This window comes from Citrus clementina, unplaced genomic scaffold (assembly GCF_000493195.1).
Source record: "Citrus clementina cultivar Clemenules unplaced genomic scaffold, Citrus_clementina_v1.0 scaffold_4, whole genome shotgun sequence".
NCBI lineage: Eukaryota > Viridiplantae > Streptophyta > Magnoliopsida > Sapindales > Rutaceae > Citrus > Citrus x clementina.
This window is the reverse complement of record NW_006262274.1, coordinates 3892261-3916285: the sequence shown is the minus strand read 5'-3', so window position 1 is coordinate 3916285 and position 24025 is coordinate 3892261. Positions and strand designations below refer to the sequence as shown.

Sequence of the window (24025 nt, the reverse complement as noted above, 5' to 3'; positions counted from 1 at the left end):
GCTTTTGCAGAATGTGATATAATTCTAAAAGCACAAGAGATATTTATACTGCCAACGCCTGAATATTGAATAATAATTACTAATGACCTGGTTACTGGTTAGGGATAAGAATTATTTAATTAATTAAAGAACCATTTTAAAGAATAAAAAAAAATATCAAATCTGCAAAAATGTACAATTTTATAGGACAGCCTAGCCATCATCAGTATGCATGTTTACTAATGTTTTGTTATAACTACCCACTGATGTCGGGATAATGAGGCCCATTGATTATTCAACTACCACCATAAGAGAATTAAATGATCGAATTGTGACAACAATTCTTTGAATGGGTTCATCGGGCAACTAGTTGTATCATTTTTCAGAGTTTGGGCCTACTTAAGAATGCAATATAAATATATCTCGATTTATGTGATTTATTTTTATTATTTAATATCTCTTGATCTATATATTTTTTATTTTTATTTGATCAATAAATTTATATCATATCAATTTATATAAAATAAATTTGTACAATCATTTATAACTCTATTACTGTTCATATTTATTTTTTCATTTTTCAATTTGAAGTTCAATTTTGATTATCAAGAACAGTCTTTATCATATTTTTTAAGTTGAGAGTTCAAGTTTCTTGTGAATATGAGAGTTTATTCATTTACTTATTTTTCATTTTCAAAATTTTAGGTTGATGTTCAACTTTAATAAATCGAGATAAATCACCACAGACATTGAGTTAGACGTTTAATTTCACCAAACTTTTTAGGTTGTATTAATCACTATTTTTATTCTATTCTCTCTAGTAAAACATTAAAAGAAAGTTACAATTTTGTAACGTTTTTCCAACATGTATTTTATTCTTGATTTCTTGCACTAACGCACGCACGCGCACGTGCAACACACACACGCGCACACATATACACATGCACGCACACACATACACGCACGAACTAAAGAAGGACTATATACATGAGTCCTCTAAGAGTTCTCTTTCTTTCATATGGTAAATGACAAACTAAGAGAATTGATTTTAATATGCTATATGACAAAATATATTGTATTGAAGTGTATATGTTTCTTATTTATTAACTTATTCTTATTGAAAAATTACATCATATTTATAATTATCTATATAAGACAATAGAACAAACAAAAAATAATAACGGACTTGGACCGCTATCCATTATTTATTTTTTTTCACTTTCATTATTTTCTCTTCTGCTTTCTATTCCATGATTACATAGTTGGACTTGGACCACTATCGAGGCCCACATATAAAAGCGGGCTCCCGTATGGTCCCTCCTGTGGGAAAAAAATCAGTAACCTGCACCGGCAAAAAGTCAAGGTCTTCAGTGATGGCAAGTGGCAACATTGATGTCTAAGTATTCTTTTGACGGTTTTCTCAACATTAATTAGTGTTTGTAACAAGCCCATTGGCTTTGAGTGCACAAGTTAAGAGTCCCATCAATGGCGAGAACTTTCCCTCCCAATAAAATTAATTAGGGGTATAATTGTCTCCCTATAATTTAGGATAAAATAAATATCCTTTAATATTATGTAAGTATTAATAGAGTTCTGATTGTAATATATCAGTGAATCAATAAATCACGATACTTCAAAGTAATATATCTTATTATCCGAATACTAATAAATTATCAAAAAATTAATAATAAATTATGATCATTTGATGGTGTTCATATTTAATTTTTACTTAACCACTAATGATTAATAGATATTTATGGGACCATTGACAACAATTTTGAAGTTGTAGCAATAAGATCAAGGTTCAATTAAGGACCATAGCATTTGCCATTAATCGAGGATTGCATTTTACTCTCAAGACACTCAACAAGTAGCAACTAAAAAACAAGGTTTACAAGGACCTACCATGTTCATAACTTACATCAAAGCAATGATTGAAATGATGGCTTTGGTAGGGGCCAAAACATCATCCCACGCTCATTTTCATGTCCACGTCCATCCTTCATGCTTTCATTGTCTTTCTTCTTCTTCTTCTTCTTCTTTCTCGTGCTTATTTCACAAGTGCATTCCATTCAATGGGTATTTTCAGTATATATGTTAACAAAATATATATATACAGTATACTTAATTTGGAAGCCAAGTAATTTAAATATTTGGTAATAATTGGCTACCTATTTGACACATCAATTATATTTTTACTTAATATTTAGTAATTGAATATACTATAAGTATGTACAAAGTGATAGGACTTGAAGAGATTAGTTGAAAAATGATTGCACGCTTATTAGTAGGAAGTGTTTGCGGTTGTGTTGTTATTGATTTCATTGAGTTGCAACCATTGCATGCAAATGCTAGGGTTTGCGCTTAATGGGCTTGCTTTTTTGGGCCAGCAAGTCATTTTTTGGGCCATATATGGCTTTGAATGAAGCCCAATCTACATTCATATCATGTGAGCCCAACTTCTCATACGAAACCCAATTTGACTACAAGTCATATGATGGTGAAGCAGTAAATTCCGACACCACGTGATTTTGCTTGTTCTTTCCTCTACACTGCTTTCCATGTGTTTCTTTCATCATACTTTGGCGCTTATTGTGTTGTTTTCTTTAGTGAATTGTGATGCCTTCTTTTTGTTTTAAGCAATGCGATTCTATTTCATACCTGTTTTTTTATTTTTTAAATATTACACGAGAAAGAGTTAAAAACGTTATTGCATTGCAAATTTATTAATATTTACAATAAAAATTTGTTGAAAATTATTAATTAGTCTTGTATTAGATGATCCGATATTTGGACCCCTAATGAATGGAGTTATCTTTAGACATTAAGAATAAAAATTTCTCTCGCGAAGGCACAAGATAGATTTGAAATTAGAGGATTAAAAAATCGTTCATCTTGTTTGAGTCAAGATTAGGTCTATTTTTGTAACTCAAAAATCAATTGAGTCGAGATAAGATTTTTCCTTTTTTTTCCAAGTTATTTTTTCGAATTAGTCATCTTTTTATCTTTACTTGAACTCCCTTTCGTATAGATTACCACAAGTAATTGATTGTTTTATTTTTTAGGTTAAATTTATTCTCCAAAATTAAAATACACTACATCCACCCACAATATACATTAGTAGGAGTGGGTTTAATCAGCAGGATCTCTTACTCTTAGACACTACAAGAAAATAAAATATAATAACACCCAAAAATCTTAATTTTTGTTTTTTTGTTTTAAATCTTTTGAAGTTGAGATTGAGCACATCACTAGAGAAGTTTGATTTAAAAGTCAAAAGTAGAGCGTTTATTTCCACCATACTGCCTAACTTGCTTAAACAATACACCCACCAAAAATATATTTCTCCAACCAGCCGTCGCTTTTAGTGACAATCTTAGCTTAAGCGGATAAAAGATTTATTTTGATGGAGTTGACTTAAGAAGTAGTTACCAATCAACGGCTGAAAGCAGGGAGCCGCACATATTATAATGGAGTTCTCTCACATGAAGCATGAACCCTTTTCTTCAAAGATGTTTGAAATATTTTATTGTTCCATTATTATTAAATTTCTCTTTTTAAAAAGCTAAAGCAATTAACTTTGACTTCTTTGGCATTGGAGAAGCCCACATTCAATTTTTATATTAAGTTTTGCAAATCGCTACTGGTTGAGTGTGCAATTAGTATTTGCTAGGGTCTTGGTTGTATTTTACAATATATACGGTAACTGCCAAAATTGTTAGAATAACTACAATTTAAAATTAACCAATTATAACTCCATTTGAATTAATTAAAATTTAATCATATTAATTGGTTAAATTGGTAAATTTTTTTGAGGTCATACAATAATGTTAGGGTTCGAAATGCTTTGGACTGCATCTGCATACATTTGCAATCTAAAATTTATTAGAACCTTAAATTTATACACTATATAATTTTATCTAAAGATATGTTGAACTCAATGTATGCAAAAATATATATAAATCTACCCACGGACTTTAGAAATTAAATTGAGTTACTTAGTGGATACTCGAGCCAATTCTCTTACCAAATTATTTGTTTAACACTCGATCAAATGCTTGAGTGGCTATCAAATATCAAATATGTAATTTTATTTCATTTTTGTTCTCACCTTTGATTCTCCCGGTTGCTTTTCAAATTGTTTGATGCCCAAGCAATCACCTTTTTTCTTCATTCAAGGAAACAATTTATGCTATTCAAGTTGTACATATAATTTTCAATTTATGTCAAAAATTGCTCTCGCTCTCAGCGGCCCAAACATCTGTAAAATCTTAAAATGTTAACAATAATGTTAATATTATTGTTATTACATCAATCATGGAGGGGTAATCTGGAATTTACTCGTACCAAAATATCATAAATGTGATTATCTCTTTTTTAAAACAAATAAAAAATAATAATAGAAGGAAGGTCCTGGAAGGAATCCCAAACAAAGCTGCCGACGAAAACAGATGATGCCGAAGATAGATTCGCCACGTCAGCCCTAACTGCGTCTCACGCGCTCTTTACACGCGTGACGCAAGTTTGATCGAATTAAAAGAGGGGGTGTTGCTTGCGTTGGCACGTGTGCTTTCAGTTACTCCTCAAGCCCACATGTACGCAAGAGAGAGAGAGATCGTACATGTGCGTCCGCACGTGCCGCGGCTAACGTGGATCGCCTTTGTCGTTTCGTGGGTTTGACTCCGTCTTGGTGCGGGCTGAACTGAACAAAAATATCCAAGGGAGGTCTGTATATTGACCCAATTGCCCATTATTCTTCCCCGAAGTTACAAACAAGGGACCCACTGCCTTTATTTCTCTCTATTTTTACAACTGGCATCTATTCTTTTCCTGCAATAAAATCTCTCAGCTTCCTTTATAAAATTTTTGGCACTATTTTTTGGACATAAAATAAAATACATTTTATAAAAAAAAAAATGAGGGAGAATTTGAAATATTTTAAACTTTTTTTTATAGAGAAATATTTTAAACTTTACTAAAGTTCTATTTAAAAAAAATACACATTAACATTAAAAAAACGCTTCAAACATTTTGGAAAAATATAAAACATTAGAATGTGTCCTTCATATGTATTCATAAAAAGATTATGCTTTTACAAATATTCTTAAATATAAAAATTGTGTTCATTTTATTGATATTATTTATACAATATAAATTTTACAATAAATACACATATAAAATAGTGATTTTGAAAATAAAAAATAACAAGAGATTAGTAATAAGAGTTCTTTGATACCGTCGCATCAATTTTTTAGTAAATCAAATGTTTGAACAATTTTTTGAAAATATAAATTATGTTTACAACTGCTATTACTTAAGAAAAAATTATACGTTTAAAAAACGTTATTATTTTTAATTGAAAATGCTTTTGCAAACACTCTAAAAAGCTTCATTTTACCTCTTCATACTAGTTATGGTTAAATTTGAACAAATCCTCTTAATGACTACAGCTGAATATGATTATAATTTGTGATAATATGCAAAAAAATTTACCCTTTTTAGTTAAATGGTGTAATTGCTTACCTAATTTTGTGCCTTAATTACTGGATTTAGATCTTTTGAGATTTTGTTTCTATTAAAGGAATCAACATGACTTGCATTGTATGAAACAAGTGTATCACCATATTCGCACGTTTACCGAATAACAAAATTATTATTTATGAATTAATAATTAGATTAATACATATAATAATTTTGGTTAGACGATTTTATTGATGTTAAAATTAAAAAAAAAAATCACATATTGACAGCATTATCAGTTTGTTGGCAAACGTTAGCGATTTTGTAATATCAAAAACAATGACACTTATTTTTAAGATTCACATTAACATACGTAAAATTATACTTCTAAAAAAAAGTATTATATATTTCAATAAATAATAAACATACTACTTTCAAATGATGTTTGCATTAGAAACAAACATCAGAAACATTTCGCATGCTTCTGTGATGAGCTTTATCGAATGAAAATACTTTTTTTATAACATATTCCTATGCTTCAATTGTTATATCACAATATTTAGTAAAAATTTTGTAGCTTGATTTTGGCAACACATCTTATTATTTGTCACAATTGACTATAAGTATAATGTAATATTTATTACTTTAATTTGACAATAGTTATGGATCTCAAACCCCAACATTTTAATATCAACTGAGATCTAAATTTATTTTTATCGAATCATTCTAACCACTTAAGTAATTAAATTCTAGGAATTCGGCGGCCACATCAACATCGATGCGGTCGTTCCCTAAACCTTAAACACTAAACCCTAAAACCCTTAATGATGTGTTAAGGGTAAAGTTATAGTGTCAAAAGTTCATATATCCAGCTATATGGATGATACTGATTTTGGTGAGGTTGAGGCCTTCCAATTTGGCTTACGACTTGCTATGAAATCGGTTTAGCTTCCGTTGTTGGTTCAATGAGATACATTATGTGTTGTGAAGTTAGTTTTTGGTCAAGTTTCTACTCATACTGAGTTGTTTCAACTTATAATTGACATTCGACACTTGCTTATACCAAAATCAGATTTTCGAATTTCTCATGTCTCAAGGATTTATAATCACATAGTAGATGTTTTAGTGAAATTTACTTTGTAATGTTCAAATTCGTTTGTATGAATAGAAAATTATCTATTCTATTTAACTTGTAATCTTTGAGACTTTATGATTTGTTAATAATAGTTTCTTATTTAAAAAAAAAAAAGTTTTTTTTGGAGAAGTTAGATGAATAAATTTCAAATACGTGTATTTTCAAGATTGTTTTTTCATTATCTCACTAGTATAGTTCATCCGGTGCTAAAATTACTTTTTTAAGGCATTCATGTCCACGACAAATGTTTATAAGCGTGAGACAGATCTCGCCTGTATTAGATGCAAAATTTTAAGTTAATTTTGGTAAACCATGGACTGTATAAGTTATCGCACAAATTTAGACTATTAGTATATTTTTTTATTGAAATATTGATAGATTGTATTATGGTTTTTTTTTTAAAAAAAACCCATATATTGTGTTTTTCTTTTTCTAATTTTGGAATTTTAAAAAAACCCATATATTGTGTTTTTCTTTTTCTAATTTTGGAATTTAGAATTGACATAATAAACAAGGGTTCTGAAAAAATGATTCCCAATGCCAACTCAATAAATGTTCTGGCCCATGAGTTGCAAGTTCATCATTATTGTTTCACTTTTCACGAATTGTAGAACATTTTAACACAAATTGCTATTCAAAGACTAGACGTAGCAACGAACCGTCCCTTCCTGACATATGTATCATGTTATGCCACACAATCTCAAGTGGATAATGTTGTGTTGTCCAAATTTATTTTCCTTTCAATATGATTTTTTTTCCCTCCCCCAAAACTAATATAAAGGTTATTTCATATTTGAGATAAGATGTTGCACCTTACAATTTGCATACAAATTTCAATAATAACTTTTTAACCATGTTTGAGAGCGGTGCATTTAATTACAAAAGAAAAAGAACAACAAGAATTTTCATTATCACTATGTATTTTTGTCAATTTATTTATTTTATCTTAATCATAAGATTTATTGACACAACGAAAATCATAATCATTTTAATTTTATAAACCAAATAACATTTTCAATTAAGCTTTTGAAACTCCATGTAACGTGGGTGTAAAGAAGGGCTAATCATCCTCCACAGAGATATAAATTGAAGAATATGAGAAGGTTAATGTTCCTTTAACAAAATTATTATTTTTATTTAATTGTTGACTCATCTAGAAAATGATTTATGGTTGATGTAGCTGAGGTGTAATCCTTAAGGTTTGGTATCCGGCTTACTTGTGAGATGGTTTATTTTCATTGATTATTGAGTCGAACTCGTTATGAGTTATAAACATGAAAACATAGTTGTTATTGAGAAGCAGACGTCTAATGTTACGAAAGTAAGATTTTAGGATTTATTATGTATTTAGTGAATATAAAAAAACAGTTAATACTTTAAATGAATTTATATTTAGTTGTTGTCAGTGTCTTATACGAGTAGAAGATTTTAAAAATGGCTAATTTATAACTAATGTAATATTTACAGACGCTCAAAAACATTTGAACCGTGTATTTAAAATACCAGCTAGTATCAAGTATGCTTTTGGGAACCCTAATTTATCGCTCACAACTTCCCATTTCAAAATAATTCTCCTTTTTTGGTAACGATTGAACAAAAAATTATTAAAATCTTCAAATTCGAAAAAGCCAATGCCATCCGAGCTCGACAGGCAAGCCATGACATTCACAAGATTCACAGGGCTAAATCCGTCAATTAGAAAAAATACTCCACCCGCCTGTAATAACTCACCTAACCCAAGGGTATTTCTGAAATCATAAAATAAGCAAACCGGGGTGGCCGATACGGGGAATTAAAATAAGTTTTTTAAAAAAAGAGAAATAAATAAATAAATTGAATAAAAAATATTTTAAATTTTTAATGGGCCGGACGCGAGAGGACATTGTAATATGGTTTAATGGATCCCCCGCGCACACCCTTTCTCACATATTTTCTTTCTCTTTTTTTTTTCTCTCTCCCTCTCAAGGCGCTCTTTGTCCCTTATCGGCTAACGTTTTCGCTTTCTTTTCTCCCAAACGCCCAATAGAGAGGGAAAAAAAAAAAACAAAAATTTCCCGAGAAAATCCGCGAGAAAATCAGCATCATTCGTCAGAGAACAGAACATAAGTCCCGGAGGAGCTTCACAGAAGCCGTAGAAGACCTTCATCACCATAATACCTGGACGCTTTTCAAATTTTCAAACCCTAGACGTCAGCCGCTGCGCCTCTGCGGCGTTAAATCAGGTTTGTTATTTTGCCTTCTCCTCTCTCTCAGGACCATATTAGATTCACTGTTACGGGCTTACATTTTCTTAGCGGCGCCCGTTTCTTCTCCTTCGATCTTGTTTTTCTTTTCCTTTTTCGGCCTAATTAGGTTTTTTTTTGTCTCCTTTTTTTGGGTTTTAAAACCTTAGATTTGGTGCAGTCCGGTGGGATTACAGTTTCATCGTGGCTGCCCTCTCAGGTTCTTGGTCGATCCAGCCGTGTATCAGCTTTTGGAAACTCTAGATTATCTGGGTTATTTGTTGAGCGGTGCGTTTTTGGCTACCGGTGAAAGAGATAAAAAAGGCTGGCTTTATAGAGAGATTTTTTTATTTGTATTTGATATTTTGCAGTGTTTGGTTACGCGAATAGCGGAGGGGTTGGCTTGTTCTGCCGATGCGATTAGGTGGAACTTCAATTACATGCCGCCAGAACCACTGCCTTCGGATCGGAAGGACTTCTTCAAAGAGAGGAAGCACCACAACAATAATAGTAGTCACCACCAAACCGATAGGTCGTCGTCTGAGTCTTTGCTAGGCGGCGGGGGCAACGGAGGAGGTGGATCCTTGCACAGATGGAGAGACTACTCTCATCACGGCCGCGAGTATCCTCGCTTTGGATCCGCCGATTTTCGCAGACCCCCAGGTGCGTTTTAGTATTTTCAATTGCATATTATTATTGTTACTAGTTTTGTTAGTTAGTTAGTTATATTGGAGCTGCAGATCCTTGAGTTTTCTAATTTTCTGTTGTCTGATAGACTTTTTGATATTCTGACTTAGACTAAATTGTTATGCTTTATGTGATGGGTTTCTTTTTATTTTATTGGGAGTTGAGGTTTTTATATTATCCTCACAAATTTTTGCCAGATCTGGAGGGTTTCTGTGTGTTGAGAGGGTTTTTTAGGGGTGGACTGGATTTAACAACTCTTATTTATTTTTCTTGGTTCCTTGGGAGAGTATATACTTTGTGTATCTTAATTTTTTTGTGGTTTTCCTTTTTTGTTTAAATATTTTATGAAGGTCATGGTAAGCAGGGAGGTTGTCACATTTTTGCTGAAGAATCTGGTCATGGTTATGCTCCTTATCGATCCAGTGACAAGATGCCAGAAGATGAGAGCACCAGGATATCTGTTTCACGTGGAGATGGAAAATATGGAAGGAATAGCAGGGAAAATAGAAGTTCTTTTTGTCAGAGCGATTGCAAAGGCTATGCATGGGATACGAGCAACGGGTATGCCACCACCCCTGGCAGACTGCATGAAGTGAATTGTAATCAGAGGTCAGTTGATGATATGCTAACTTATCCCTCTCATCCTCAGTCTGACTTTGTTACATGGGATCATCTTCAATTGAAAGACCAGCATGATAATAAAATTGGCAGTGTCAATGGGTTGGCCACAGGCCAGAGATGTGAGAGCGAGAATTCACTGGACTGGAAAAAAATTAAATGGACCCGTTCAGGAAGTCTGTCTTCACGAGGTTCAGGATTAAGCCATTCGAGTAGCTCAAAGAGCATGGGTGGCGTAGATTCCAGTGAAGGGAAGACCGACTTTCAGGTGAAAAATGCCACTTCAATCCAGTCTCCTTCAGGGGATGCTGCAACTTATGCGACATCTGGTGTACTGTTTGAGGAGACTACTTCTAGGAAGAAACCACGCCTTGGATGGGGTGAGGGACTGGCAAAGTATGAGAAAAAGAAAGTTGAAGTTCCTGATGTGAGTGGGAACAAAGATGGTGTGTTTAATTTCTCCAGTAATGCTGAGCCTTTGCAGTCTCTATCTTCAAACTTGGCTGAGAAGAGTCCTCGAGTAATGGGTTTTTCGGATTGTGCTTCGCCGGCAACTCCTTCCTCTGTTGCTTGCAGTTCCTCACCTGGTATGTAGCTGAAATTATTCGCATATTCTTTAGTTAGGATTTTGTAGATGCTGTTTTTGCTGGAAAAACTCAGAACTTTAACATTTTGTTAGTAGTTATTATTGAATTCTTACCATTTGATTTCAGCTTAAAACTTAATGTAATATCATCTTGCCCCTCTTCCTCTCAAACTGATGCAAAGGACTTTTTACAGCTACTGTTTGGTGAATCACGAGAATTATGAGAAAATTTAGCTATATCTTGAACTAAGTTCTACTATTTTCTTTGGTGATAAGTGGCTTATGCCTGCAATGTGTTAATAAACACACTTATAATTTCCTTTCTCCTTGGCCTGGCAATTTTATGCACTCCTATCAATCTAGAATTTTTTGTTGTCCATCCCTATTGTTCTTTTTTGCTTTTTTTCTTGTTCTTGGCAATTAGTTGTGAAATCATCTTCCTACCTTTAATTTGGGTGGAAACATCAAGCCTTCATAAGCTATTTTCCTGATATTGAATTAGATGCCTGTAAATTTCTTATTTATATTGTCTGTTTGAAAGTGTATTCTCCAATAGGACTATTAACTTATTTGCAGCTACTTTTTGGTTTGTTACTGTGTACGATAAGTTACTTTTTTAGTGGAGGAGCCCAAAAGTAAATTCCTGTTCAATAAATAAATAATAGACCTCGATCAGCTTACCTCTTATCTTTGGATATGATTCATCTACTGTTTCAGCATTTTAAAAAAATTTAGTTGTACTATCATTGCAGGTGTGGAGGAGAAAGCATTTGGCAAGGCAGTGTCTGTTGATAATGATGTTAGTAATTTATGTGGTTCACCTAGTATTGTGTCTCAGAATCATCGCGAGGGATTTTTATTTAATTTAGAGAAGTTGGATACCAATTCAATAGGTAATTTAGGTTCTTCACTTGTTGAATTGCTCCAATATGATGATCCTAGTTCGGTAGATTCTAGTTTTGTTCGATCTACAGCAATGAATAAGTTGCTAGTGTGGAAAGGGGATATTTTGAAGACGCTGGAGATGACAGAGACAGAGATTGATTCACTTGAGAATGAACTTAAGTCATTGAAATCTGTGTTAGGAAGTACATCCCCTTGTCCTGTGACATCCATTTCTTTGTCAGTAGAGGATAATGCTAATCCATTTAACAAACAAGGTACTGTCTCCAATTCAATCATACGACCTGCTCCCTTGCAAATTGATTGTGGGGATCTTTCTGTGGAGAGAATGCCTGATTGTGGTCATGGCTTGGAAGAAGTTCATGGAAACAGTAAGGATGAGGATATAGATAGTCCTGGGACTGCTACTTCTAAATTTGTTGAACCATCATCTTTTGTCAAGCCAGTTTCTCCATCCAATATGCTTAAAAATGGTGAAAGTTTTGGAGTTTTGGACACAGTTCACAGTTCAAACACTGAAGTAAAATGCACTATGCCTGGTTCCTCCTTTGGGGAAGTGGTGGCTGGTGCCTCCACATGTGGGGATGGTGATATGATTCTAGAGAGTAAGAATGATGCACTTATCTCCAGTAATTTCAGTGCATATGCTGATGGGGAGAATATGTTATGTGACATGATTTTGGGTGCCAATAAAGAATTGGCAAATGAGGCTTCTGAGGTATTGAAAAAGCTACTGCCGAGAGATCATAGTAACATTGATATTTCAGGAGTTGCTAATGTCTTCTGCTGTCAGAATGATTCCTTGGTCAAAGAGAAATTTGCAAAAAAGAAGCAATTGTTAAGATTTAAGGAAAGAGTTTTGACCCTTAAGTTTAAAGCCTTTCAACACCTGTGGAGGGAAGATTTGCGCTTGCTGTCAATAAGGAAATACCGTGCAAGGTCTCAGAAGAAATGTGAGTTGAGCTTGCGGACGACTTATACTGGATATCAGAAGCATCGTTCCTCCATTCGCTCTAGATTTTCTTCTCCTGGTAAGAAAAATCTTCTTCTTGATTTATATTTATTCTTGTTTCTCTTTTTTCTCTTTAGATTTGATATCATTTGTCTTTTAGATTGAGGAAGAAGTGAATATTCTTATTTGAACCTGATGAAGAATATAAGAGCTGGTCCCATTAGATTAAATTAGTTTAAGAATTAAGTTTTAAGATTATGCTCAGAGAACCAGTATGCATTTTCATTGCTGTGAATTTTGAATTTTTTGTTGTTTATATTTTACTTGGATGTTACTTCTTGTTAGTCCATTTTGGGTTTCTATGATATGATTTAAGGTATTTATATTATGGAATTAATATGTGCATTATGTTAGAAATTGTTGGAAAACTTTAGTTATTGCTTTAACTGTTATACTTATGGTTTTTTTCTTCCTTGATATATGCGTACATGTAGATATGTATTGCTTTCTGTTTATAGTTTGCTGTGGACAACAAATGATAGGATGCCAAATGGTGACATATGAGCTAGTTTAATATTGATTTTTATGATCTGATGATAGCTGCATGTTAGTTGTATTGTATTTTTGCAAAGCTGTACTTTTGAAAGTTACTTACTTGTTTAATTTATTTGAATATTAGTTCATATTTAATGTTTAAGTTTTTTTCCCCGCATTCTGCACGCTTAGAGTAGCGAATGTCGTGTGTTTCCTGTGAAGTAACCATATGAGGGTGTAAATGCTTCAAATATTGTTTTGGAAGCATATTGTTTGATCTAGATGCAATTATGCACTTCCTGTGAGTCTTAAGTGCATAAGATCTTCATTGCTGAATGGGGCTAATATCAGTAGGATGAAACCAGTTGATTTATCTTAGCAAACCCGCTCTCGTGGGATAGAGATTAGCTGAGAACTAGGACTGCCAGTAGGTTGATATTTGAATATAAAAACAGGAGGATACTAAGATAATTGGAAATATAGGTATGTGTTTTGACAGCTGTTTTCACTAAGATGTATGATCCGTTTGGGGCATCTGTACTGCCACAGCTCCTAAAATAAAAGGGGTGGAGCACAGCGCAGCTGCTGCAAACAGACCCGTAGTATGGTAAGCATATCATTGGCACAATTTCTGATTACAGTTATCTTCTGATGATGGTGGGGCAATTAATTGCTGCCTGATTTAGGCATAGTATCAGACACATCTAAAGGTAAAGTAAGTCTTTGGCCACTAACTAGGACGTGCCTTTTTTATTATGTTAAGGTTTTCAGGTATGCAATTGGAGATGATGAAACATGTGGTTGGCCCCTTTGCTATTTTGTCTGCTTGGATGCTTATTTTCTGTTAGTTTTTATATTAGCTCCAAATTCTTTTAGGGTTTTAGTTATTATATATTTTTCTTATCAACATTTGATGGTAAATAGAGACCTTTTTCCAATGATACCTCTTCTGGCCTCACATTTTAATTTAGCTCTATTTTTCTTAGCAACCCAGTACTGACATTTTTTTCTTGACTTTTTTTTCACTGTTTTAGCAGCAGGAAATTTGAGCCTGGTTCAAACTGCGGAGGTAATTAATTTCACTAGCAAGCTGTTATCAGATTCCCAAATCAAGACTTACAGGAATTCATTGAAGATGCCAGCATTAATATTGGACAAGAAGGAGAAGATGTCGTCAAGGTTTATCTCAAGTAATGGGTTAGTTGAAGATCCTTGTGCTGTTGAAAAGGAAAGAGCCATGATAAATCCCTGGACTTCGGAAGAAAGAGAAATCTTTGTGGATAAGCTGGCAACCTTTGGGAAGGATTTTAGAAAAATTGCTTCATTCCTTAACTACAAGACAACAGCAGATTGTGTTGAGTTCTACTACAAAAATCACAAATCTGATTGTTTTGAGAAACTAAAAAAGAAGCATGATTTTAGTAAGCAAGGGAAGACATTAACTAATACATACTTGGTGACATCAGGTAAAAGGAATCGAAAGATGAATGCAGCCTCCCTTGATATCCTGGGTGAAGCTTCTGAGATAGCTGCTGCAGCTCAAGTGGACGGTCGTCAGCTGATTAGTTCTGGTAGAATCTCATCAGGTGGCCGAGGTGATTCTAGAACGTCACTGGGTGATGATGGCATCATTGAAAGGTCAAGCAGTTTTGATGTTATTGGAGGTGAGAGAGAAACTGCAGCTGCTGATGTTTTAGCTGGTATATGTGGTTCGCTGTCATCAGAGGCAATGAGTTCTTGCATCACAAGTTCTGTTGACCCTGCTGAGGGCCAACGAGACTGGAGGCGCCAGAAAGCTGATTCTGTCATGAGACTGCCATCAACATCAGATGTTACACAGAATGTTGATGACGATACATGCTCAGATGAGAGTTGTGGGGAAATGGATCCCTCTGATTGGACAGATGAAGAAAAATCTATCTTTATCCAGGCAGTCACGTCCTACGGTAAGGACTTTTCCATGATAGCACGATGCATTAGAACAAGATCCAGGGATCAATGCAAGGTTTTCTTTAGCAAGGCTCGTAAGTGCCTTGGGCTGGATTTGATACATACTGGACGAGGTAATGTCGGACCTTCTGTAAATGATGATGCCAATGGCGGTGGGAGTGATACAGAAGATGCATGTGTTCTAGAGTCTAGCTCAGTCAACTGCAGTGATAAGTTGTGTTCCAAAACAGACGAGGAATTGCCATCCCATGTGATACATTCAAACCAGGAAGAATCTTGTTCTGCAGGAGCCAAGAACTTGCAAACTGACCTGAACAAGCTTGAAGATGACAATGGGATAACTTCTCTAAATGATAAGGATTCCGAGGCTGTAAAACCTGTAAAAAATGATGCATTTAGGACTGAAAGTAGGAGTTTTGAGTTGGAAAGCAACAACATGAATGGTATGGATAACCAGTCTGAGTCAGTATTGGACCAGAAAAATGCAGTTGAATTGTTTAAAACAGCTGTAAGAGATAAAGTAGCAGAACAGGGTGCACTATCAGTATCTGCTGGAGAGGAGAGTGACCCTTGCCCGTCAAGTTCAAATGCTGTAGAAGAGACAAATGATGTGGTGGCTGAGGCTTCTACTGAGGGTTTTGGAAATGGTTTGGAGAGATATCAACCAATGTTGCTGGAAAATAGTTTGAATGATGTACGTGATAAAATTTGCAATGTGGATGCATGTGGCGAAAGTGAAATTGTGCAAGATTCAAATACAACTGGAAGTGCTTTTGGCCTTTATGTGGATGCAAGTTCCCATTCAGTTTCTTCAAAGCTGGATTCTGTTGATAAACCTCCTCTCATTTCATTGCCGCAGCGGAATTCTCACCTTGCTGCTGCTTCCACACAGAATTCATCAGTCATTCAATGTAAAAAAGTATTTATCCAAGACAGGATGTCATCAACACTTGATCTTCAGAGGAGTAAAGATAAGAGTGATCATAAATCTGTTGTTAGTGATGACTATCGACAGCATCTATCAGTGCATTCTATTGTGAATCATATTGAATCTCCTCAGATTCTCAATGGTTATCCATTACCAATTTCAACGAAGAAAGAGATGAATGGGGATATCAACTGCAGACAACTTTCTGAAGTTCAAAGCATTTCCAAGTCAGACAGGAATATTGATGAACCATATTTGGCTCAGGATTGCTATCTTCGGAAGTGTAATAGTTCAATGCCTCACTCTTCAGTTACAGAGCTTCCATTTCTGGCAGAAAATATAGAACAAACAAGTGATCGTCGACGAGCTCATTCGTGTAGTTTTTCAGATACAGAGAAACCAAGCAAGAATGGTGATGTTAAGCTATTTGGTAAGATTCTTAGTCATCCCTCATCTTCTCAGAAGTCAGCTTTTAGCAGTCATGACAATGGAGAAAATGGCCATCATCATAAGCAAAGCAGCAAGGCATCAAATTTAAAATTTACTGCCCATCACCCTCCAGATGGTGGTGCAGCTCTCTTGAAATTTGATCGTAATAATTATGTGGGCCTTGAAAATGGTCCTGCGAGAAGTTATGGATTTTGGGATGGGAGCAAAATACAAACAGGGTTTTCTTCTCTGCCTGATTCTGCCATTTTGTTGGCCAAGTATCCTGCTGCCTTCGGCGGTTATCCTGCCTCATCGTCCAAAATGGAGCAGCAGTCTTTGCAAGCAGCAGTTGTGAAGAGCAATGAGCGACATTTGAATGGTGTAGCAGTTGTTCCTCCAAGGGAGATAAGTAGCAGTAATGGAGTGGTGGATTATCAGGTGTATCGGAGCCGTGAGGGTAATAAAGTGCAGCCCTTTTCAGTAGATATGAAGCAGAGGCAGGAATTTTTATTCGCAGAGATGCAAAGGCGAAATGGGTTTGAGGCCCTTTCAAGCATACAGCAGCAGGGTAAGGGGATGGTTGGAGTGAATGTTGTGGGGAGAGGAGGCATACTGGTCGGGGGTGGATCATGCACTGGTGTTTCGGATCCTGTGGCAGCAATTAGAATGCACTATGCTAAAGCCGAGCAGTATGGCGGCCAGGGTGGAAGTATCATCAGAGAAGAGGAGTCGTGGAGAGGCAAGGGGGACATAGGCAGGTAGTAGGAGTTTCAGGAGGGCTTCCTGGAAGGGAGGCCCTCAGCGGCAAATAGTCTTTTTTTGCCGCGTCCTGTATAATAGTTTTTGTATTGTTCAATGGAAAATGATAGGGCAGTTGACAGTTTTCAGTTACATCTTTTGTTTCTGTTTTTTTTTTTTTCCTTTTTTTTTCTTTTGGTAAAAGGAAAAAAAAATTAGGTGCTTGTATTATTGCAGCAAATTGGTATTTGTTGTATGTGATGGAAATACAGGAATAATCTGGGCAAGTTGGGAGAGGCAATTCCAGGGTTCTCCTTACAGCAACCAATCTGACACAATTGACCATCTTTACAAGAATTTCTACACGCAGCGTTTTCATTGTCAAGTGTCAACATCTCTTCCACCCTTTTTTATCTGGATCTGAGCATCTCTTCTACTTGTGTTTTTATTTTTCTTTTGCCTCTCTTATTGTTAATCCACTTTCTTCGGGGGTTTTCTTGCGTCTCTGTTTCCATCAATCGCCATCATAGAGCTTTGATTGCAGCTTTGCTATTGCTATTTATAAACTGGGTTTATTCTTTAAATAAGAATCCTTGGCTCTTTCAAAAATATTTCATAAAGCAAGCGAATCTTTTGCCCTCGATGCTCTTGACAAGGTCACGGGGATGTCTGATGAGTTGCTTCTCAGATCGTGACATATTTCTGTTGTAGAACCAAAAGTCAAAATTATCAGGCTAATATGTCATCTCCAACCTCATCCTTTCACTTAAAAACAAGAATAATATCCCTCCAATACGAAGTCCGGATTGATGTCGGTCCCAAGAAATAAATATACGACGACCCCATTTTTCAAAGATCATTCAGTAAAACAAGGGGGAAACATGATATACTAAGATCACCATGAGTCCCAGCTTTCTGCTCTAAATCAGAATTGATATTTTCTAGTTTTGAAAAGGGATGGGAGCGACATGAGTACATGACCTCAAGGCAAGCTGTCAATGTGTATCCCCCGTATCCTTTCTGAGCCCACTGATTTGTCGACTTCTCTACCTTCTTCTCGTGTTTTGAGAACAGATGGAAGAGGTGCTGTAATTTTTATTACCTGCACATGTAGTAGTTTCAATAGACTGAGCCTGGTTGGTGAGATGGAGGCATTTTTCGATCAGGAAGCAACATGACAAATCAAGAAGTGATGTCAAAAGATGCCCCTTCCTATTTATTTACCTCATTGGTAGTTGGGTGAGAAAGAAATAGTTGGTATGCATGTAAATAGTAGCCACAGTCTCCAGGGACGGGATTTACAGGTCTCTCGTACCCTCTACATGATGAGCAAAGTAAACGCAACAAAAAAAGAACTTGCTGAAAATAATGAAATCATCTGTTTTTTCTCCATGAACGATTTCAGCTTTCATGGTGTCAAAAACAGAAGGGTGAAAGTAAAACAATTACATTTACAAAAGTTCAAGAACTAACCCTATATATGCAACAAATACATCCATTGAAATGGAATCGGGCAGAGTTTGATTAAAAATAGTAAAAACAGAAAGAAAGAGAAGAAGGAATTTACTAATAGACATACCCATCTTGTGCAAAAGTTCCATCTGCAAATTCCGAATCGAAGGACTTTGGTTGGCCACCAGCAACATACAGCGGATCACCTGCTTAGTGGTAAAAAGTGATGGCATGAATCACCTTGGACTTAGAATGTCATACACAAATATATGGATAAATTTTACCCAGTAAAGGATGGCCAAGAAAGGCAAGATGTATGCGTATTTGGTGTGGTCGGCCTGATTGGATTTCAACCTGCTAAACAAATAGGTATATCAGAGAACTTGCAAACCTGTAGAGGAAAAGTAAAAAACAGCATACAAGTCTCACCTAACACTTGAATGTTCAAAATTTTCTGCTAAAATATAAGGAAAAAGAAAAAAAGTTAAAAAAAGCCTAATTTAGGACGACTGTATGTTCTAGATCTAGATAAAGATAGGAATAATATCCAGTTTAACCTTGATTTTAAGATTTAAGATGATATTTTTTCTAAACCTATTTTCAATAACTTGTTCATCCTGAGTTCATCCCGACAGAGAATGTTCTATGATGCCTTGTAAACAAAAACTTGATGGACTTTCATCCTGAGTTCATAATACATGCAATCACTTCCATGTAAGAGAGTGAATCAAAGGTCAGCTTGTCAACCCATTTATTAGTTGTTCAAATAGTCCTCAGCTACCTCTTGTTCCCAAAAAATAATAAGCAAACGTTTTGTAAACATGCTTGTATTTGGCAAGAAAAATCTTTGCAGCTTGTGGAAGGTGTAACAAAATGAACAGAAGGGTATACCTGGACCAAAGTGCAGTTTCTTTGTACATCTCTCTCAAGGACATCAACTTTGCTCAGAGCTGGTTTTCCTGATTAGAATAACAATAATAATTTTTTTTTTTTAAAAAGGAGATACACAAAATGATAAAGATAATTTAATGGAAAAGCAAGCACGATTGTAAGGGTGAGTAATAAAATAGTTGACGCAAATGAATATGTTGTGTAGTACAACATAATTTAAAATTTAGAGGCATCATAGAAGAAATTTTTCTCTTTCCAAAAAAAACCATAGGGTAACAACTGGATAGAACTTGAAAAAATTGAGCAGAATACAAGAGATTGATAAACCTGAGGGAGAAGCAACATACAGCCCTTTGGCCACTCCAGGATACCGCACAATTCCAATTGGCTGCTTGATGATAACCTTATGCAAAACTTATTTTTAGTACGTGAATATATGTACAAGTAACAGTATGATAGAGAATGGCTTGCCAAATTATTAGCCCAGTACATCATTAACTATTCGGCTAAGGGATAGAAAAAGGCACCATAATACCTCAAAACTTACAATCAGAAAAATAATACTCCAAGAAAGAAAAAGCAAATAAGAGTTGGGCCTAAGTGTTACCTTATCCTCATCAACTATTCCATGCACTAGTGCTCGATATATCTTCGTAATTTTCCTCTGAGAAAGCTCCATCACAGTACTGTACATTCGTGCATTGTAGGTTTAATCAGTGACTAATGTTATGACTTAAAACAGAAAGGAATATGGAGTAGTTCTTATTCATGGCTGAAAAAGATAAAAAGCTGCCAAGATTTTTTGTATTCAACCGTACAGAAGACTGTAAGGGCACCCTCTCATCCATCTCCCAATGTAAGAAATCTGTTAGCTGGTTTCCTTGATGTCACAAACTAGGTTTTGTAACTTAAATTGGATGATACTCTAATTGTGGTTCACATTAGGTTTATGCGATATTTTAAATTATTTATTGTTATTTTTTACACATTTGCAAGATCAAAACAGTTAAAAAGTCTTCATAACAGAACTTTAAGAATCTAGTGCAGCACGAGAGGTTCAGGTTTTAAGCATCTGGGTAAAATATAGGGTGAAGGTTATTTGTCTAATCTCATCTGTGGAAAATTATTACTACTGTTGGATTTATCACACTCATCATATAAGACTTTCTTCCAAGCAGTCTACATTCATCTGATGGATTTCCAGATCCCGCAGTTCGGAATCACTAAACCCAAACTAAGAAATTAGTTCTAACTCAAAATGATTTTGAACAAGTTTCTACGCAGCAACTGAATCTCTGTATGCTTATTCTCCCATACAGTGCAACACTCTGGCATCTCTCATATTTTCCTCTCATCTGTGTGTGCACTTTTATATGTTTCTCATGTCTTTTCTGAGTTATATGAATTGAATTTCTAAACCGTCAGTGACCTTAGCCATCAATTATCATACATAGCTAAGTGTTAATGACTGGCTTAGAAACTGTTCATGCATAAGAAGTTCTAATTCATCATAATATCTACCCTTTTGAGAACAAATTGTAAGTTAGAAACCAGCTTTTCTGCTTACTTGTCAGCGTCAACAACCGATGTCTTATCGGCAAAATATGCTGCAATGCAAGTTTTCGCAAGCTTTGTCTTTGCACAAAGTAATATTCCTGTAAACCCAATAGAGAACCAACCAATTGACCATAAAACAAGGAAGTGTAACCAGACATTGCCTAATCAAATTATAAAACCAACAATAAACAGAAACATGAGGTTGAAGCAGCCTGCTTATCATGTAGGAAGGAATACTAAATGTTGGTATGCCATCTAGGGAAGAAACACGCCAGCATCCTTAATATGCATTACTTTTGCACAAACTATTCTGGATCTACAGTAGTTAGAAATTTCAAGCAACCAATAAAAGCAATCGTCATTAATTTTTATTTTCTCAGCTCTCATGATCTCTTACTTTTCTCACTTAATCAATAACATTTGTTCCCATTACCGGATGTTTCATAAAAGAACAATGAAAATGAAAATGAAAAAGGCAAATAGTGCCACTTCTAGGCTGACCTGATGTGCCCCTCCCCAGCCGATGTACAGGAACAGGATGTGATGCTTGACTTGATAGGGAAGAGCTTTGCTTGCTTGCCCGCCATTGCAGCTGCTTTAAAACTGTTCTCTGCTGGAAAAGCCCTCCAGGCAAAACTTGCAGACCAGAAGGCTTGTTTAAAGCAATCTGAATCCAAAACAATTTAATTAATTTATGTTGAAAACTACAAGGGCAGATGATTACATGTAAGTTAACATATACTTGCTCCAAGGCTTTATTTTGGGAGCTAACAACTTGTCTAAGAATGAAAGAAATTAAAGATATATGTAAAAGTTTTCAAATTATCCAGATCTTAAAGCAATACACAATTATCAATGGGGTATCTAAGCTAAGCACCAGAACTTTTCGTATCGTATCATCTGACTGATTGTTGTTTGTTATTCCTTGTACAAAATACATGAGCAATGAGAGAAATCATCTAAACATGATTTGAACAAAAGTAAAAGTATTCTATGAAGCCAGCCTTATTATAATCATGGGTCTTGAGGGGATGTTGAATGGTAGCAAAAGCACCCTTTCCTTTCCTTTTTTATTTTTTATTTTCTAAAGATAAAGCAAAAGTACTCTATGAGCGTAATACTGAAATGAACCTGAAGAAAAGCTTATTATTGTGATGGTCCTTGAATGGATGTTGAACAGAAGCAAAAAGTACTCTATGATTGCACCTGATACATAAATATTTTGCTTATTTGAGGTTGGGTTTTCGTCTCAGTAACACAATGACAGAAACATTAGATTCAAATCGTCTGATATCCAAGTTTTATTAAATGGCAGAGGATCATTTAGAGACGTTTACTATAATAAAGTCAAAATTACATCAAACCAAGAATATGACACAGAACTTCAATCGGGGTACTAAAAAAACCATAATGAGAATTGAGCATGACATTCCGAACAAAGCTTTAGACCAATTTAAATACCCTTCCAACTTCAACAAATCTGAAAACTTATGAAAACAAACAAGTGAATACAAAATCAAGCCAAAGCAAATTTACCAAATCATCATCTTCATAGAAAACCTCAAGCAAGTACGGCACATCAGGCTCCTTCCAAGGAAGTCTATGATAAACTAGTTCTGAACCAGCACTAAAATATTCGATTTGACATCAACAAAACAACATACATAACAATCTCTACTTAGCATACATAAACAATAGCAAATCAAATAAACTGCTAAAAGTCACCGATTATGGAACCTGAGGATAATGTTGGGATCATTAACAACTCGGCCATCAACTGTTATCTGAACACAACCAAAATTAAACAGTGTTGAGAGAATTAATCAATCCTCAAGTATGATTGTATGATTGATTATTATATATTAACGTTATTATTTTATTCATTTTGAGAAGCTTACCTGTCCATTTTGAATTCTCTGCAACCAACTGCTCAATCGTTAGTAAGTTTGAAATAAGCAATCAAAAATAAAAAATAGAGAAGAATGAACGTTGTTACACTGCTTCAATTATTTTCCTTCGGTTTTCTCGGGAACCAAACAGAAAATGCACGAAACTTTAAAAGTTGGATAATATTAGAAGAATGAAGTTACCCTTGCAAAGGAGCTGAATTTTTGTGCTTGGTAGAGTAGAATTCGATCAGTGTCAATTCTATAATTATCAAAACAAATAGTAAGTAAAGATAACTTTAAGCGGGGAAAAAAAATCAGATCAAAAAAGGAGAATTGAGTGAGTTACTCGAATCAGAGGGGGAAACGACGTCGTTGTATAATAAACCTTCGTTGAGTTGCGGCCATGGCTCCCCGAACACGGCTAGTGCCAATTGCGTCCGGTACACCTCCATACTTCAAAAATTATCTCAATACCCTAAAATCTGTTTTTGCCCAAATTTTGATCGATACCCTTTAAAAATTGATAGGAAATTACTAAGTTATCCTCATTTTAAAACATTTCAACTCAACGGACAGTACCTCTCCCTTCTCTACTGAAGCAAACAAACACTCATCTGCTGCAATTCCCTCCATTATCAAACTCAAACAAACAAACACTGCAATTCCCTCGCTGGCATCACCTCTACCGAAACAAACATTCATTCTCCATACATGGTAAATCAAACTTCAACACGAGCAAACTAAGCCTGAGAAGGGGAAGCTGCCACAACTGAGAAAGTGAAGCATAGTTCGTCACTACATAATCACCGGAGAGAGTTGATCATTTACTGCAAAATTATCAGAATGTAACTAGTTGAGACAAGTAATTCCATGTAATTAGTTTTCTTGTTAATATTCAAGGGAAAAAAACAAAAAGTTAGGGTTTTATATTGAAAAAATAGATTAATTAGTTGTGGGTCTCTCACAACATGTTTGAAAACAAATTTCTAGTTGTTTTGCTGCATGCAAATTGTGAAAAATTAATAGATTGTGCTGATTATAATTTTGTTATGTAACACAAGATTTGGTCGTGTAAGGTTATGTAACATTCAAGGTTGTGTATTACACGACCTTCA

The 24025-nt window shown here is 35.0% G+C and overlaps 2 protein-coding genes across 5 annotated transcripts; one reads left to right on the top strand and one right to left on the bottom strand.

The window, feature by feature from the left end:
• The first annotated feature begins 8493 nt into the window (after positions 1-8493).
• LOC18045636 lies at positions 8494-17274 on the top strand. Of its 3 annotated transcripts, none has more exons than XM_024185722.1 (6): positions 8494-8796; positions 8967-9084; positions 9168-9459; positions 9834-10688; positions 11440-12621; positions 14114-17274. In XM_024185722.1, exons 3-6 carry the CDS (start codon positions 9237-9239, stop codon positions 17143-17145), a joined length of 5292 nt encoding a protein of 1763 aa, XP_024041490.1. In that variant the 5' UTR covers positions 8494-8796; positions 8967-9084; positions 9168-9236; the 3' UTR covers positions 17146-17274. The 3 variants fall into 3 exon arrangements, with proteins under 3 accessions (XP_024041490.1, XP_006436270.1, XP_024041489.1); XM_006436207.2 differs by having other exon boundaries at positions 14111-17274; XM_024185721.1 differs by lacking the exon at positions 8967-9084 and having other exon boundaries at positions 14111-17274.
• On the bottom strand, positions 17224-23406 carry LOC18045635 (RNA pseudouridine synthase 5). 2 transcript variants are annotated; one of them, XM_024185723.1, is made up of 14 exons: positions 23257-23406; positions 23112-23169; positions 22920-22947; positions 22759-22805; positions 22558-22648; positions 21523-21688; positions 21032-21119; positions 20072-20150; positions 19792-19867; positions 19465-19532; positions 18858-18930; positions 18701-18779; positions 18346-18439; positions 17224-18223 (listed from the first exon to the last, which is right to left on the bottom strand). In XM_024185723.1, the coding sequence occupies exons 1-14, from the start codon at positions 23360-23362 to the stop codon at positions 18104-18106; spliced, it is 1173 nt and encodes a 390-aa protein (XP_024041491.1). In that variant the 5' UTR covers positions 23363-23406; the 3' UTR covers positions 17224-18103. The 2 variants fall into 2 exon arrangements, with proteins under 2 accessions (XP_024041491.1, XP_024041492.1); XM_024185724.1 differs by having other exon boundaries at positions 18858-18927.
• Between the last annotated feature and the right edge of the window lie 619 nt (positions 23407-24025).